Consider the following 13704-nt stretch of genomic DNA (forward strand, 5'->3'; position numbering starts at 1 on the left):
TACATCAGCATCTTTATCTGGTGACAAATCCCCGGCAACATACTACACATGGTCTGCAAGATTTGCATTGACTCAGTGAAAGTTTTATTGGTTTTGGTTTCATCTGAAACAGGTTCAGACACAAATGTAGCAGAGCTAATTAGACGTGGAAAATTGAATCTGCAAATGGATTACCAGTTAGAAATATAAACCATCAAAAATGCTGAACGTATTGACCTGCAAACTTTTCCACCTTTTTTGCAGGATTTGGAATGTTTTTTTTTGCTATGTGTTTGCAGTTTTGTTACCATTTCATAAGTGGTGTATTTATCAATAAATTGGTAAACCTCCCATTTGGACTTAGTTTAAACTGTGGTGCATCTTTTACCCAGAAAAGTGCAACCTGGGAAAGAAATCTCAATCTCTCCGATTGGTTGAGCGTAAGACATAAATCATATCTTTAAGAAAGTGGTTAACGTTGGTCAAACATTCGTGCTGCTGTAACAGGGTCGGTTGCTACAAGCTTGCAGTATGTTTCCCAGTCCAGAACAGGTATGGAGTTGTTGTGTGATAGGCAAGTTGCCTCAATTATTTCTGGCCATCGCCTATCAGCTGCTGAAAAGCTGCAAAACCAAGTAGGAATGCCAAGTTGTCTAAGCATGGCAAACAATTTTTTTTAGGTTTTTTTCCCAATATGGGGAACTACCACAAATACTTTTAGCGACTTATATGCTTCATCTTTTCCCAATAACTTCTTTATAGATTCCTCTTCGAGCAAAACATCCTTTGTAATTGTATTACCATCGGGCATTGTAGTTGTATTTTTTCTCATTGCAATGGCCATGAATGAAGCAACAACAGTTGTTACATCGTTGCTGTACTGACCCCAAAATATGTTCATCGGGCAGCAAACCTATTGTCACGACTCAAAATCCTTGTTTAAATACCGATTAAATGAAACTTTTTTAGTTCTTTTTTGTTAAAAAGTATTTTTCCCAGAAGGAAACAAAGCAGGGAAACAGATTCCCTCCGCCTCTTGTGCTTTGGTGGGTTTGTTTCCTTTCCCAGGTGCAAGACACAATATTTTATCATCAGTATCAAAACGATACTGTGCTGGGTTTGCAGGGAGAAGGCAGGACACAAGAGGAGCAGTGGTTTGACTTATATCCTCTAACAAAAACCCAAGTTATTATTTTGCTTTGCACTAAAAACTGCCAAAAGATAATCTTACCATTTGCAGAGTTTGTCTTGGTATGTGTGTTGTTGTTTGTAGAATCACAACCTGGGTGCAATGCATGATAAAAAAATATTACAACTTAAAGGTAAAACAGCAAACCTAGAGTGGTTAGTTCTACATCTTCAAGCATTCTACCACGACATTCTTCGGCAAATGCAATGTACCGTCTTGAATATCATGGTATGTAAAGTAAAGATTTTGGAGATTTACCCAAACGTCAGTGAGTTACAATTACAAAGCTTTGAAATGTAAGAAGTAAATTTTTAAAATACCTGTTTTTTCATCACAGTATTGCAACAGATCAGCTTCTGCGTAGTTCATTTTTCTCAATTGAATATCTAATACAAAAGCCCTGTTACAGATCCTAATAAAAAAATAAAAAAAAAAAAAGTTTTTCCTAAAAACCTAACACGTGACCACTTGAGGCAGTATTTACATGCAACTATCACACCCCCTTCTTCTAAAGAAAACACTGCGACCGTTATTCACAACAAATCAATCGGCAAGAAAATCAAGGAGACACACAAACAAAATCACGAAACTTTGCAGGCATCACGACTCTACGTCCACAGCGTGTAGTACGTTTTGTGTTGTTAGTGAAGCACCAGCCTCCTTAGAGCCTGTTGGGCGGCAGGTATGGTGTCTCAAGGGAATGGATAGATTGATAACACAAGATTCCTCTTCGTTAGAACGCGACCACAAAGGCCTGGCAGGTGCTGCGTGCGTTAGCGTGATCCACTCTAATTGCTCACGATTGACCCGTTGATAGAGTCTCACGGCTTTACTTATTTCGTCTGGGTTGTTGCCGAAACTAGTCTGGTCCGGATCTGTGCTTGCAATTAAACCTTGGAAGATTTCACACCTTATCTCCTGCAAACGTCGTCGTAGACCTTCAGCTAGAAATTGATCACTGTCTCTTATGAATTCGGTTAGAGAAATCTCTTCCTCCAAAGCACAAGGCTTGAACTTCAAATCAAACTCTCTGAAATTAGAATTCCAGACGAAAGTTGGAACTGCGTTCTGAACCACAGTTAAACGATTTATCTCACGCTTAGCGACAGTAGAAAGTTGCAAGGTATGATTACGGACACGATTTATTTGTTCTTCTTCTTCTTCACGATTTCTGGATTGTCTGTACTGTCTGGAATGGTTAAAGAGTCTTGCGAACCGGAAGGATCTACGTCGGAATGAGCCTCTAAAATTCGCACGATTCATCACTGTCTCAAATATTAAGCACACCCAGAGTTGCTTAACACTCTGTATTCTTGAATATTTGCTTTAAGCGATATCGTCTGATTAGCTCTTGACCAGCTAACAACAGCAGTGAGATAAAAACCAAATTTAGCATCCACAAATAGAACGGCGAAAACATCAAAGTCTACACTTATATAACAATGTGAAACATTGGCCGGTGTACGAATTCTTTTTCTCATATTACTTATATTATTTATTTTAAGGTAGCCATGTAATTTATAATGCCATAGCGCCTTTTGGTGAACACCATATGCTTTTTCACAGGGTGGAAACGACGCGTTCTAATACGAATCACAACTGCGGAAACATTGCAAATATCGACGGAAATATGTGTCATAAGGGAATAAACACTATGTTTACTGTTAGATCTTTCTGGAACCCGAAAAATGGCTGAAAATAACTTATGACTACCATAGAAACGGAAATATAAACATTAGTCTATGCAGAAATGAGGGTAAACGCGCTGTGAAACATTATTGCGAAATAGCATGCAATAGTTTCCATAAACATTGCACAATAGTGTCGTAATCGCTACATTAGTTGCACAATTGGCATTTACAGATGAGTTACTCTGTGACGAAACAACGATCATTGACATTGGTTCTGTTTGTGTATGTCGTGCTTGGTATGTAATCTGTGTAATGATCATAATACATAGTGGGCGTTTCACGGGTTTTGTTGAGTTGCCTACGATTGCGACGCAAATTACCGTGCACATTGCGAATAAAATAAGATTGCTTTCCTTTCATTTGCTTTCCTTTCTGGTATCAGACCACATCCCCTTTTTTCAAATGAGATAAGGGTTTGGTTCCTCGGTCATAGTAGCTCTTCTGAAGCTCTTGACGACGAGCCAAATCTCTGGAAACATCAACAACATAAGGTTGAAGTAAATAAGCTGTTGCTGCCAGGCATAGTATCAAGTCTATAGAGCTCTTCTGGCAAACGTTTTTTATTCCGACGTTTCGACGTCCTATACAGGTCGTCTTCATCAGGGTAAATAACACTGAATGCGACTAGAACAGTGCACGATAAACAAAGGAAAAAAGAATGAAACGCAAGCACGTCACAACGCAACGAAAACACCGCGCGATAACGAATGATTGGGCCTCTAATCTTTGAGCAGGTGCCTGTAGCACGCTGAAAGCATCACGTCTGTCTTGATATTCATTGTGTTGCCCCGTTGGTGGATATTCCATGACTCAAGAAATAGTCTTTTCCTGTAGTCAGGCTCCCGGGCCACAACACACGCCGCATTGAAATCAATACGGTGGCCTTGTGATACTGCGTGATTGGAAAGGGCCGACTTCTTCGCGTCGTTCTTGGCAACATCCCGTTGATGTTCTTTTCGTCGGGTGTTGAGTGACCTTCCAGCTTCCCCGATGTATATTAACGGACAATCGGCGCAGGGAATGGAATATACAACACCTCGTTGTTCAAAGGGGTTGATTGGATCTTTTGGGTGACTCAATAGCTTGCGGAGAGTATTGGCAGGTTGGACGCCAACCGCTATGCCGAAGTCACGCAACATACGCCGTAAAATATCCGTCAGTTTCGGTATGTACGGAAGTGTCACAAAACCCTCTGTTCTTTGGTGGGTCATCTGTTCTGGGCAAGTTGCCTGTCGATTGCGGAGAATCCAGTTAGGGTAGCCATTAAATTTCAAGGCTTTGCGAACCTTTGCCTGCTCCGCCTAGCAGTTGTCGCTATGAGTGCACAAGCGTCGTGCCTGATCTTTCAAGGAACGAACCACACCCCTTTTTTGGTATGTGGGGTGGTGAGATCGAAAATTGAGATACCTGCTGGTACTCGTTGGCTTGTGGTACACTCTCGAGTACAAGACACCGTCATTGGTTCGTGTGACTTGAACATCTAAAAATAGAAGACAGTTTACCGATTGGAGTTCCATGGTAAACCGAATGCCTGTTTGCGCCTCGTTGAGATGCCGTAAAAATGCCTCAACCTGGTTCTTAGTAATGACACAAAAAATGTCGTCAACATATCGCCGCCAGAATCTTGGTGGGTTGGCAAATGTTGATAAGGCTTTTTCCTCAAGCGCTTCCATTGTCATGTTTGCGACAACCACAGAGACTGGGGAACCCATCGCTGTGCCTTGAACCTGTTGGTAAAAGCTTCCCCTGAATGTAAAATAGGATTGCTCCAAGCAAATCCGCAAACCGTCCACAATAACCAACGGGGACCATGTTGTTCTGTCTTTAAGGCTATAGTCGTTTAAAATCTTGGATGACGCAATGTCATCGCCAGGTCCACTGGCACACTTGTAAAAAGTGACACGACGTCATACGACACCATTACCTCTTCGTTGGACAGGGGCTGCAACTGTGCTATCTCTTGAACAAACTTGGACGAGTTCAAAACAGTCCATTCCGTAAAGATTAGAGGCCCAATCATTCGTTATCGCGCGGTGTTTTCGTTGCGTTTTGACGTGCTTGCGTTTCATTCTTTTTTCCTTTGTTTATCGTGCACTGTTCTAGTCGCATTCAGTGTTATTTACCCTGATGAAGACGACCTGTATAGGACGTCGAAACGTCGGAATAAAAATACGTTTGCCAGAAGAGCTCTATAGACTTGATAAGGTTGAAGTAAACGTTTGGCAACTGGAATCTTGCTTCTTAGTCTTCTGCTCATCAAAATCTGTGCAGGTGAGTATTTCAAGAGCACCGGCAACGGAAAATTATTTTTTGATATGTTGTTTGTTGTATTTTTATAAACACGATTTCAGGTTTAAAATTACAAAAATCGATGTTATTAGTCAAATAGATACGTTTAAAAACTTAAAACACTGACACCTTGCGGATATTTTGTTACATTGTCCAGACGTCATGTGACGTCACCTCGTACCAACTTGGTCTGGAGCGTGTTTGTCGTCGGTGGTTGTTAACATTCAGCGACGCTAATAACGTTAGTCAGTTAAAGTACTTTGGTGTGCAAAAATGCCTGCAGTGTGTTCTGTGTATGGTTGCGATCCGAGAGGAAACAGATATACGGCCTACAGAAAAAATGTTTGTAATAATACAAACAAATGGCACTACAACGCCTCGTTATGCATGTATTTTTGACTGAAATTTCGGACCCTTGAATCCAGCATACTCGTCAGAAGGATAAGTACTACGAGCTTTGATTACGACGCATGCTGGCAATGTAACCCTAAAGTTTTTTCCAAGTCTTCCCCAGCACCATTCAACAAATTTTCTGTAGGCTGTATATCTGTAACGCCTAAATATATAGCAGTTGCTGGTTGCATGTGCTTCAGTTAGTTTAGTAAAACTTACTCGTGACGGGTGTTACCCCCATCATGGATTCCGAATTGACGTTTAAATCGATAATATGCTGTTTCTAATGCATACGCATTAAGACAAATGGGTACAAATCCAGGATGGGGAGTTATACAAAGCAGATTCGACTCAGCATAACTGCTGTTGCACTTTACTAATTTCATGGCAACAAACGCATGATTTCTCTCCACCATTATCACACAGTTTGTACATAAACACCTACAATAATACTAAACACCTACAATAATACTGTTAAAACTAAAGTTAGCTCAGCAAGGCAAGACTGTTACCAATTTGCTCCATTTGCATTTGAAGGCTGGCTGACTGTGGTTCTCGTCCACGCTTAGTTCATTATCTTGGTACTGTGGTTCAAACGAATAGCCTACAATATCTCCTTAATCCACAAGAGCATAACTATCTTCTTATGATTCGCTTGAGCTCATGGTTAAAATAGTCAGTACTTTTGTTCTAGTGTGGAGACTGCATACGGTACGGTAAAAATATCTTTTGTAAACAACAAAACATCTACATCTTTAAGCCAACAGTTGTTAGTTAATTCTTAAAAAATGTACGCATCAAAGCTAAAACAAGCAACAAAAACAACAGCTGACCATCGATCGGCATTGTTAGAAGTTGGTACGACGAGGTGACGTAACAATCGCTGCTGTATTTTAAACCAAGGTGTCGCTCGAGAGCACTTTGTTTGATTGAATATCTCGAAAACGACAAATCATAGGGGGAAAAATTAGTGATACGAAATTCCCGAAGTACGGCAATTCTAAATTGCTGAAATGTAGAAAAAGTCACATCGTCGCTACCGGGGCCCTTTCAGACCGGTAACTTGGAGTATTGCGATACTCTAGCAGTGCTAAGTAATGATCATTACCTTCACTGCTGGCTTTCTTTAATAGATTCTTTAGAGTTCGCACAGTTTTCTCTGCTTGACCATTCGAGTGCGGATAAGTTGGTCTTGATGTTGTAGCTGTGATTCCCCAATTCTTTGTAAATTGTAGAAACTCCTTGCTACGAAAAGACATATTATCACTTACAATTTCTCTGGGTATACCATGTCTTGCAAAAATGCATTTTGTTTCTTCAACAAGTCTTTGCAGTTTTGTCAACAAGTGGAACCATTTCTGGGTACTTAGAATGATAATCAACAATAACTAAATAGTCCTTGTTCTTAAAAGTCATGATGTCCACACCAATTTTTTTTTTAAATCCATCTGGAATTTCATGGCACATCATCGGCTCTCGCTGTTGATTTCTTAGGTACTTACAACATGTGGTACATTTTGAAACCATGTCCTCTATGTCTTTGGACATTCTTGACCAATATAGAATTTCTCTTGCTCGCGATTTGCATTTGGTTATGCCCAGGTGACTCTCATGTATGAGTTTCAGCATGTATGGTCGAAGTACTTCAGGAATGACTATTCTGTCATCTGCAAATACAATTCCATCAGCTGTGTGTAGAACATCTCGAATATTCCAGTAACTGCTAGCACTAATCTCAACGTTCTGTCTTGAACGTGGCCATCCATTTTGACAATAGTATTGCACTTTTTGCAAAGATGAATCTGCTTCTGTAGCACTCTGGATTTCTTCATACTTTGAAGAGGTTACAGGTAGACTTGCAATGAGAGTATGAATCACCTGTTTTATATCATTATTCAGGTTGTTGTCTGATTCTTCTTTTTCTAGATAGGCTCTTGACAATGTATCTGCTAGAACAGAGCCCTCAACCGCAGAACCCTGGGGTTCCGTGTTACACCCACAGGGGTTCCGCGAGCTCTTAGGGTTGGTTCCCGGGGTTTCGGGATTTCAAGTCAAAGCCACTGGTACCTTATAACAAATTGTTTTTATCCATCATTTTAAGTTTTTCCAGTTATACTGAGCAACTCGTTTGTAACATAACAGACACGACGATTCAGTCCATTGACTGACTTAAACATCTTGTTTGCCTTGTGTATTGCACACAGTTTAGGCATAATTATAACAAAGTGAGAAAATGGGATGACTCTTATTTGGGATGTTTTTTTTTTGTTGCTTGATGACCAAATTCAGAATCTGACTCCTCAGCCTGAGTGTCTGATTTGCCATAAAAGGCTTTGTAATTCTGCCCTAGCTCCAGCAAAATTACAGAGACACCTGGAAAGCAGTCATTCTTCGTATGCAATGAAAACAATTGCGTACTTTGCCCAAATGAAATCCAGAGTTCGCGAGCAAAAAAAGGCATTTTGTGGGAACAGTGCAAACTGATCAAAATTTGTTGCTAACTTCTTATCGACTCCCCCATAATATTTTTGAAACAAAAAAAAAACGTTTACTTTGGCCAAAGAAGTTATTCGTCCTGCTTTGCAAATAGTTGCAGACCAGCTTCTTGACGAAAAGACCGCACGCAAACTGCGACAAATTCCTCTGTCTGATACATCTGTAAGCAGAAAGGGGTTTCATATGGCCGAAGACTTATTGGAACAACTGTTGGGAAAACTTGAAAAAGCACCATGTTTCGGACAACAACTGGATGAATCCACTGATGTAGGGGGTCGAGCACAACTACTGGTGTTTATAAGAATGCCCGATTTGGATTCGTTTACGGTTGTCGATGAATATTTATGCTCTGTAGACTTGGGTGTGACCACCACTGTTGATCAGATTTTCTGCACACTTTATGGCGGAACATTGTATACCTTGGAAAAAGTGTTGTTTTCTCACTACAGGCGGAGCAGCTGTGATGACCGACGGTTTTCGGGGGTTGGAGTTAGAACAAGCGGTTGATAATGACTGTGTCTTAAGGCATTGTATCATTCATCGTGAGGCATTGGCTGTAAAGCCTCTTAGTAACAAAAAGAGTGTAAAAACAGAACTTGAATTGACTTTGGACATAATTGTAAAAACAGTAAACTACATAAAGTGTGGTGGCAAAGGAAAATCTGCAATAATGTTTTGACAACTTTGCGAAAACATGGATTCTGACTGACAATATCAAATTTTTGCTGCATACCGAAGTTTGTTGGCTGTCTCGTGGAAAAGTTTTGGCGCGTGTGTTCAACTTACGAAAATAAATTTTAGCATATACCTTAGTAATTCAATTCAGTGGTTTATTTGTCCCGAGACATTGCACAACGAGAAAAAAAACGAAATTGCACAACAAAAGTATCTGCGTGACGGGTCAGTGAAAGGCCAATCATTGACCGCCAAGTCATTGACGATTGTTTATTCAGTAGCGAACTACGAAAAAGGACAATTAGTCTCTCTGAACCAGGGGTTCCCAACCTTTTTACGATCTCGTACCACTTCTTGCAGAACAACTAATTTGATTGAATCATATTTTATTTAGAAGAATAATCACCTACTAAAATAACACTAAAGCACCACAACTGAATTGAATGAGATTTTTGTTTACCGTAAACAAAATATAAAGTTGCGAGAAACCAGGCTTTTGTTAAAAAAGGAAGCTACTCGCGTACCACCTGAAAAACCTTCGCGTACCACTAGTTTCCAACCTTTTTGTAATCACAGACCCCTTTCATAAATTTTATACATCCGCGGACCCCAATGTTATTTAGTCTTGTTATATGTTTTTCGTTTCCTGCGTTATACGTTATTATACTTTCGCTTTTTGGGCCATCACGGTCCTTAAATCTCAATAAACTACTGTACTGTAGCGGTCAACGCAAGAAAGAGATATAATATTTTGGACAGGTGTACAATGCTTGAAACAAGACACTATAAGTTCGATTGTTTGTGAGTTGTGATGTCACAAGGGAGGTAATAATCACACAAAAAGTAAGTTTTCCTTATCCAGAAGTTTGATAAACAGTTTGCACTTGTATGCAGGATTGTAAAACGGCTTGGAAACGTAAAACATTTTACTGTTGGGTAATGGTACTAAGAATGTTTGCCTCCACAACCCCCCTCACGGACCCCTTGGGCTACAGCAGTGGTTTTCAAAGTATGGGTCGCGACCCAAACATGGGTCGCGCAGGGTCAAAAAATGGGTCGCGCTGCGGTGATTCCATTCTGCCCAAACGAACTATTACTGTATTAAGTAAACACAAACGAATTTTCTTAATGTAGTAGTAAAGTCACCTCATTTGACACGTTGTTCAGTAAATGAACCAATCATTACAACATACCGACAATAGCCTTTCAGCGATTGTAACGTCATAGCACGGGGAATAAAAGGACAAGGTAATCTTGCGAAACTAGACGTGGAGATGTAACAGTTAGCGTTTAAGGATTATTAAGTATTCATACAAGGAAACTTTTTAGATTTGGGATTCACTTCTATCAATGATCATGGTGCTGCAAAGCCACAATGTGTGTTTTGTTATGCAGTGTTGTCAAACGAATCGACCTCGTTAAGCCTGCAGCCATTTAGACATGGGCAGACATACTGGCCCTGCTGCTGCAATTGTGCGCGGTATATTTCTATCTAAAAAGGCGGTATTACCTAACTTCGCCAAGGACGGTCCCAAGCCCGGCTGAAAAAGAAGGAGGGTTGGGCGTCGGGCCAGCAACCCGACCCCGTAAAACAATTTACCGCTACAGAAACAGCAAGAAGAGTTACTACTTTAAGCAGTGGCAGGAATGTGTGTTCGACCCAATCATTCATGACGGGCCAGGGTGAAAGCCCCAGGGAAGCTCTGGTCCCGATGAAGAGCAACATATTCTCTGCTACAACAATTACAAAACTAGCAACCTGGAATGTAAGAACTTTGTTCCAATGTGGAAAATTGGCGCAAGTATTGCGCGAGTTTCACACCTACGGATTAAATATTCTCGGTGTTAGTGAAATGAGATGGATTGGAAGTGGCAAACTGACTAACGAGGGAAAGACAGTTGTCTTTTCGGGACACAACAAACAGCATATACATGGTGTTGGGTTCGTGCTGGACCATGAAGCAAATCAGGCATTGGTTGGATGGAAACCAATCAGTGATCGAATAATTACTGCACGTTTTCACTCGCGCCATGGGAAAACATCTATTGTTCAGGTGTATGCCCCTACAGAAGAGGCAGAAGAGTCAGAAAAGGATTTGTTTTATGACCAGCTCCAGGATACATTAAATGGTATCCCTAAACATGATCTACAATTATTAATGGGCGATTTTAACGCACAGATTGATGGAAACAGAGCTGGTTGGAGTGACATCTTAGGACCATTCGGTGTAGCAAGCAAAACTAACAACAACGGGCACAGACTTCTTACCATCTGCAGTACAAACGAGTTATGTATAGGGAACACTTTTTTTAATCACAAACGAATACACAAGCAAACCTGGAAATCCCCAAACGGCAAACAACAAGTGAAATTGACTACATTTGCATATGCAGAAGATGGCGCAGCGCACTGCAGGATGTACGTAGCTGCAGAGGTGCAGACGTAGCCTCCGATCACTACCTCGTCAAAGGGTCACTGAAACTAAAACTGAAAAAAATTATCAAACACAGTGGAACAAAACCATACGACCTTATAAAACTAAAAGATCAAAAAATAGTAAAAATATTTCACAAAAATTTGAGCACAAGATTCCAGGCTGTACAAGTAAAAGATAATATTGAAGAGCAATGGAAACAATTTCAAAAAATAGTGACAACAGCTGCAGATCAAACCCTCGGCAGAAGGCGCGGGACGAGAAGGGAAAGCTGGATTCGACCACAAACATGGGCACTGATTGATCAGAGAAGAAAGATTAAACATCAAAGGGAAAGCGCCAAATCTTCTGATGAATACTGGAAGATAGAAAAACAGTACGAACAAGCACACAAAGTTGTTAAAAAGAGTTGTAGAGACGACAAAAAGTTTTGGACTGAAACGCTATGTGCGGACGCACAGAAAGCAATGAACAGAAATGACACTAGAGCGCTATTTGGAATAATTAGGCATCTGACAAAGACAGGAAAAAGCTCCAGTGTACCAATTAAGGACAAAACTGGAAAAACTCTTCTAACCGAGGAAGAACAAAACATGCGATGGTACGAACACTTTAAGGAAATTCTGAACCAACCAGAACCTTACGAACTGCCTACTTTTGAAGATGAAGATGGACCAACGATGGAAGTAGATATGGGTGACATCACAACAGAAGAAATTTCCAGTGCACTGAAAAAACTCAAAAACAACAAAGCTGCAGGTCTCGACCAAATTTCTGCTGAGATGCTAAAAAATGGAGGGAATGCACTGATTGCACAGTTGACAAAGCTATGCAACTTATGTTGGAAAATGCAGACTGTACCATCTGATTGGAAAAAAGGAGTAATTGTGAAACTTCCAAAAAAGGGAAATCTAGGCATTTGTGGTAATTGGCGAGGAATCACACTGCTATCTGTTCCAGGGAAAGTGTTCTGCTGCGTGCTTCTGCACAGATTAAAGACATCCTTAGATGAGAAGTTGAGAGAAGAACAGGCAGGCTTTCGATACAACAGGTCGTGCTGTGACCAGATCTTTGTTCTCAGAAACATTGTGGAGCAGTGCCTTGCATTTCAGAAACCCCTGTTTGTCAACTTCATTGACTTCAGGAAGGCATTTGATAGTGTGCATCGCAACACTGTATGGCAGGTGTTACAAAAATACGGTGTTCCACTCAGGTTTATAGATACCTTCAAAAACATCTACGAAGGATCGAGCTGCTGCGTAAAAGTTCAGTCAGGAAACACAGAGTTCTTTAGAATCAACACAGGTGTGCGCCAAGGCTGTGTCTTATCACCCCTACTATTCATTACCACTATCGACTATGTGATGAGAAAGGCAATGAATTATCCAAAGTTCGGCATCTCATGGACAAACCACAAGCGTCTTACAGATCTCGACTTTGCAGATGACATCGCCTTGCTCGCAGAGTCGATGACAGATCTTCAAGAAATGACCAACTCATTGGCCAAAAATGCAGCAACAGCCGGTCTGACGATCAACAGCGACAAGACTAAGTTACTTCGAGTTGGAGGGGAAACTCAGTCCAACGTACATTTAACCATCAATGGAATTGAGCCTATTAACAACATCACAAGCTTTACCTATCTTGGCAGTGTGTTCACAACAGATGCTGATGTGGAGGCCGACATAAATGCCCGCATCGGAAAAGCTGCTTCAGCCTTCAGAAGGCTCAAAACAGTTTGGTCAAGCTCGAGGGTTTCGAAACTGGTAAAGATCAAACTGTACCAGTCAATTGTAATGCCCACCGTTCTATATGCCAGTGAAACCTGGAAAATGACAGTCAAGCTGAAAAAGCACATAAACGCTTTCCATCAGCGTTGTCTTCGAAGGATCCTAAATATCACATACAAGGACCACATTACAAATGATGAGGTGTACCAAATTAGTGGTACCAAGCCTTTATGCGCCATCATGTCGACGCGGAGATTTAGACTTGCAGGGCATGTGTTACGCATGTCAGACGAACGGGCTCCAAAAATCGCTATGAGCTGGACACCGCAAGGGAAAAGAAAAAGAGGTAGACCAAAGCTTACCTGGAGGGAGACTTTCCGCAAAGATCTAGAAATGAGAGGGTTAAACATAAAGGAGATAGAGGAAATTGCAAAAGACAGAAAAAAGTGGAACAATCTTGCTGCCCAATGCGCCCAAGAGCGTGGGAAACTATAATAATAATAATAATAATTACCTCAGATGCCCAATCAAAAAAAGGATTGGGCAAGGCTTAAGAAGATCAATCGCAACAGACAACTTAAGAAGGCTGCTGCAGGAGAACCAAACACCTCCACCAACATACCAGCAGACGGAGCTATGAGGAAAAGAGGTTTTTCAGCAACGTCACCACCAACAAGTCAATTAGACGATATGGAATTAAACGATGGGGACGATATGTTCGACGAAGAAGGAGGAGGAGGAGGCCCTCCTGCCAAACAAGCAAGGCTCGGACAGAGTGTCGCGGGGAACTCAGGCGGGGGAAGGTCTGGAACCCGTACCATGGCCAT

At 41.1% G+C, this 13704-nt stretch overlaps 2 protein-coding genes across 2 annotated transcripts; one reads left to right on the forward strand and one right to left on the reverse strand.

Moving 5' to 3' along the window:
- Positions 1–3237: 3237 nt before the first annotated feature.
- LOC145219743 (uncharacterized) lies at positions 3238–4879 on the reverse strand. The gene is made up of 4 exons (XM_080087063.1): positions 4784–4879; positions 4362–4586; positions 3718–4088; positions 3238–3328 (listed from the first exon to the last, which is right to left on the reverse strand). Exons 1-4 carry the CDS (start codon positions 4877–4879, stop codon positions 3238–3240), a joined length of 783 nt encoding a protein of 260 aa, XP_079943189.1.
- A 5503-nt stretch (positions 4880–10382) lies between these two features.
- LOC145219744 (uncharacterized) lies at positions 10383–13372 on the forward strand. Its single transcript, XM_080087064.1, has 2 exons — positions 10383–10989; positions 11046–13372. Exons 1-2 carry the CDS (start codon positions 10383–10385, stop codon positions 13370–13372), a joined length of 2934 nt encoding a protein of 977 aa, XP_079943190.1.
- Positions 13373–13704: the final 332 nt, after the last annotated feature.

This window comes from Phallusia mammillata, chromosome 3, assembly GCF_965637545.1.
Source record: "Phallusia mammillata chromosome 3, kaPhaMamm4.hap1.1, whole genome shotgun sequence".
NCBI lineage: Eukaryota > Metazoa > Chordata > Ascidiacea > Phlebobranchia > Ascidiidae > Phallusia > Phallusia mammillata.

What these genes read in the sequence shown, in the direction of transcription:
- LOC145219744 (XM_080087064.1), top strand. Translation starts at nt 10,383, where the DNA reads ATGACGGGCCAGGGTGAAAGCCCCAGGGAAGCTCTGGTCCCGATGAAG. An exon ending in CAGACTTCTTACCATCTGCA is followed by an intron (nt 10,990 to 11,045) that starts GTACAAACGAGT and finishes CGAATACACAAG; the next exon opens with CAAACCTGGAAATCCCCAAA.
- LOC145219743 (XM_080087063.1), bottom strand. Translation starts at nt 4,879, where the DNA reads ATGATTGGGCCTCTAATCTTTACGGAATGGACTGTTTTGAACTCGTCC. An exon ending in AGCCCCTGTCCAACGAAGAG is followed by an intron (nt 4,587 to 4,783) that starts GTAATGGTGTCG and finishes TTTTACCAACAG; the next exon opens with GTTCAAGGCACAGCGATGGG. An exon ending in TTACCATGGAACTCCAATCG is followed by an intron (nt 4,089 to 4,361) that starts GTAAACTGTCTT and finishes CGCAATCGACAG; the next exon opens with GCAACTTGCCCAGAACAGAT.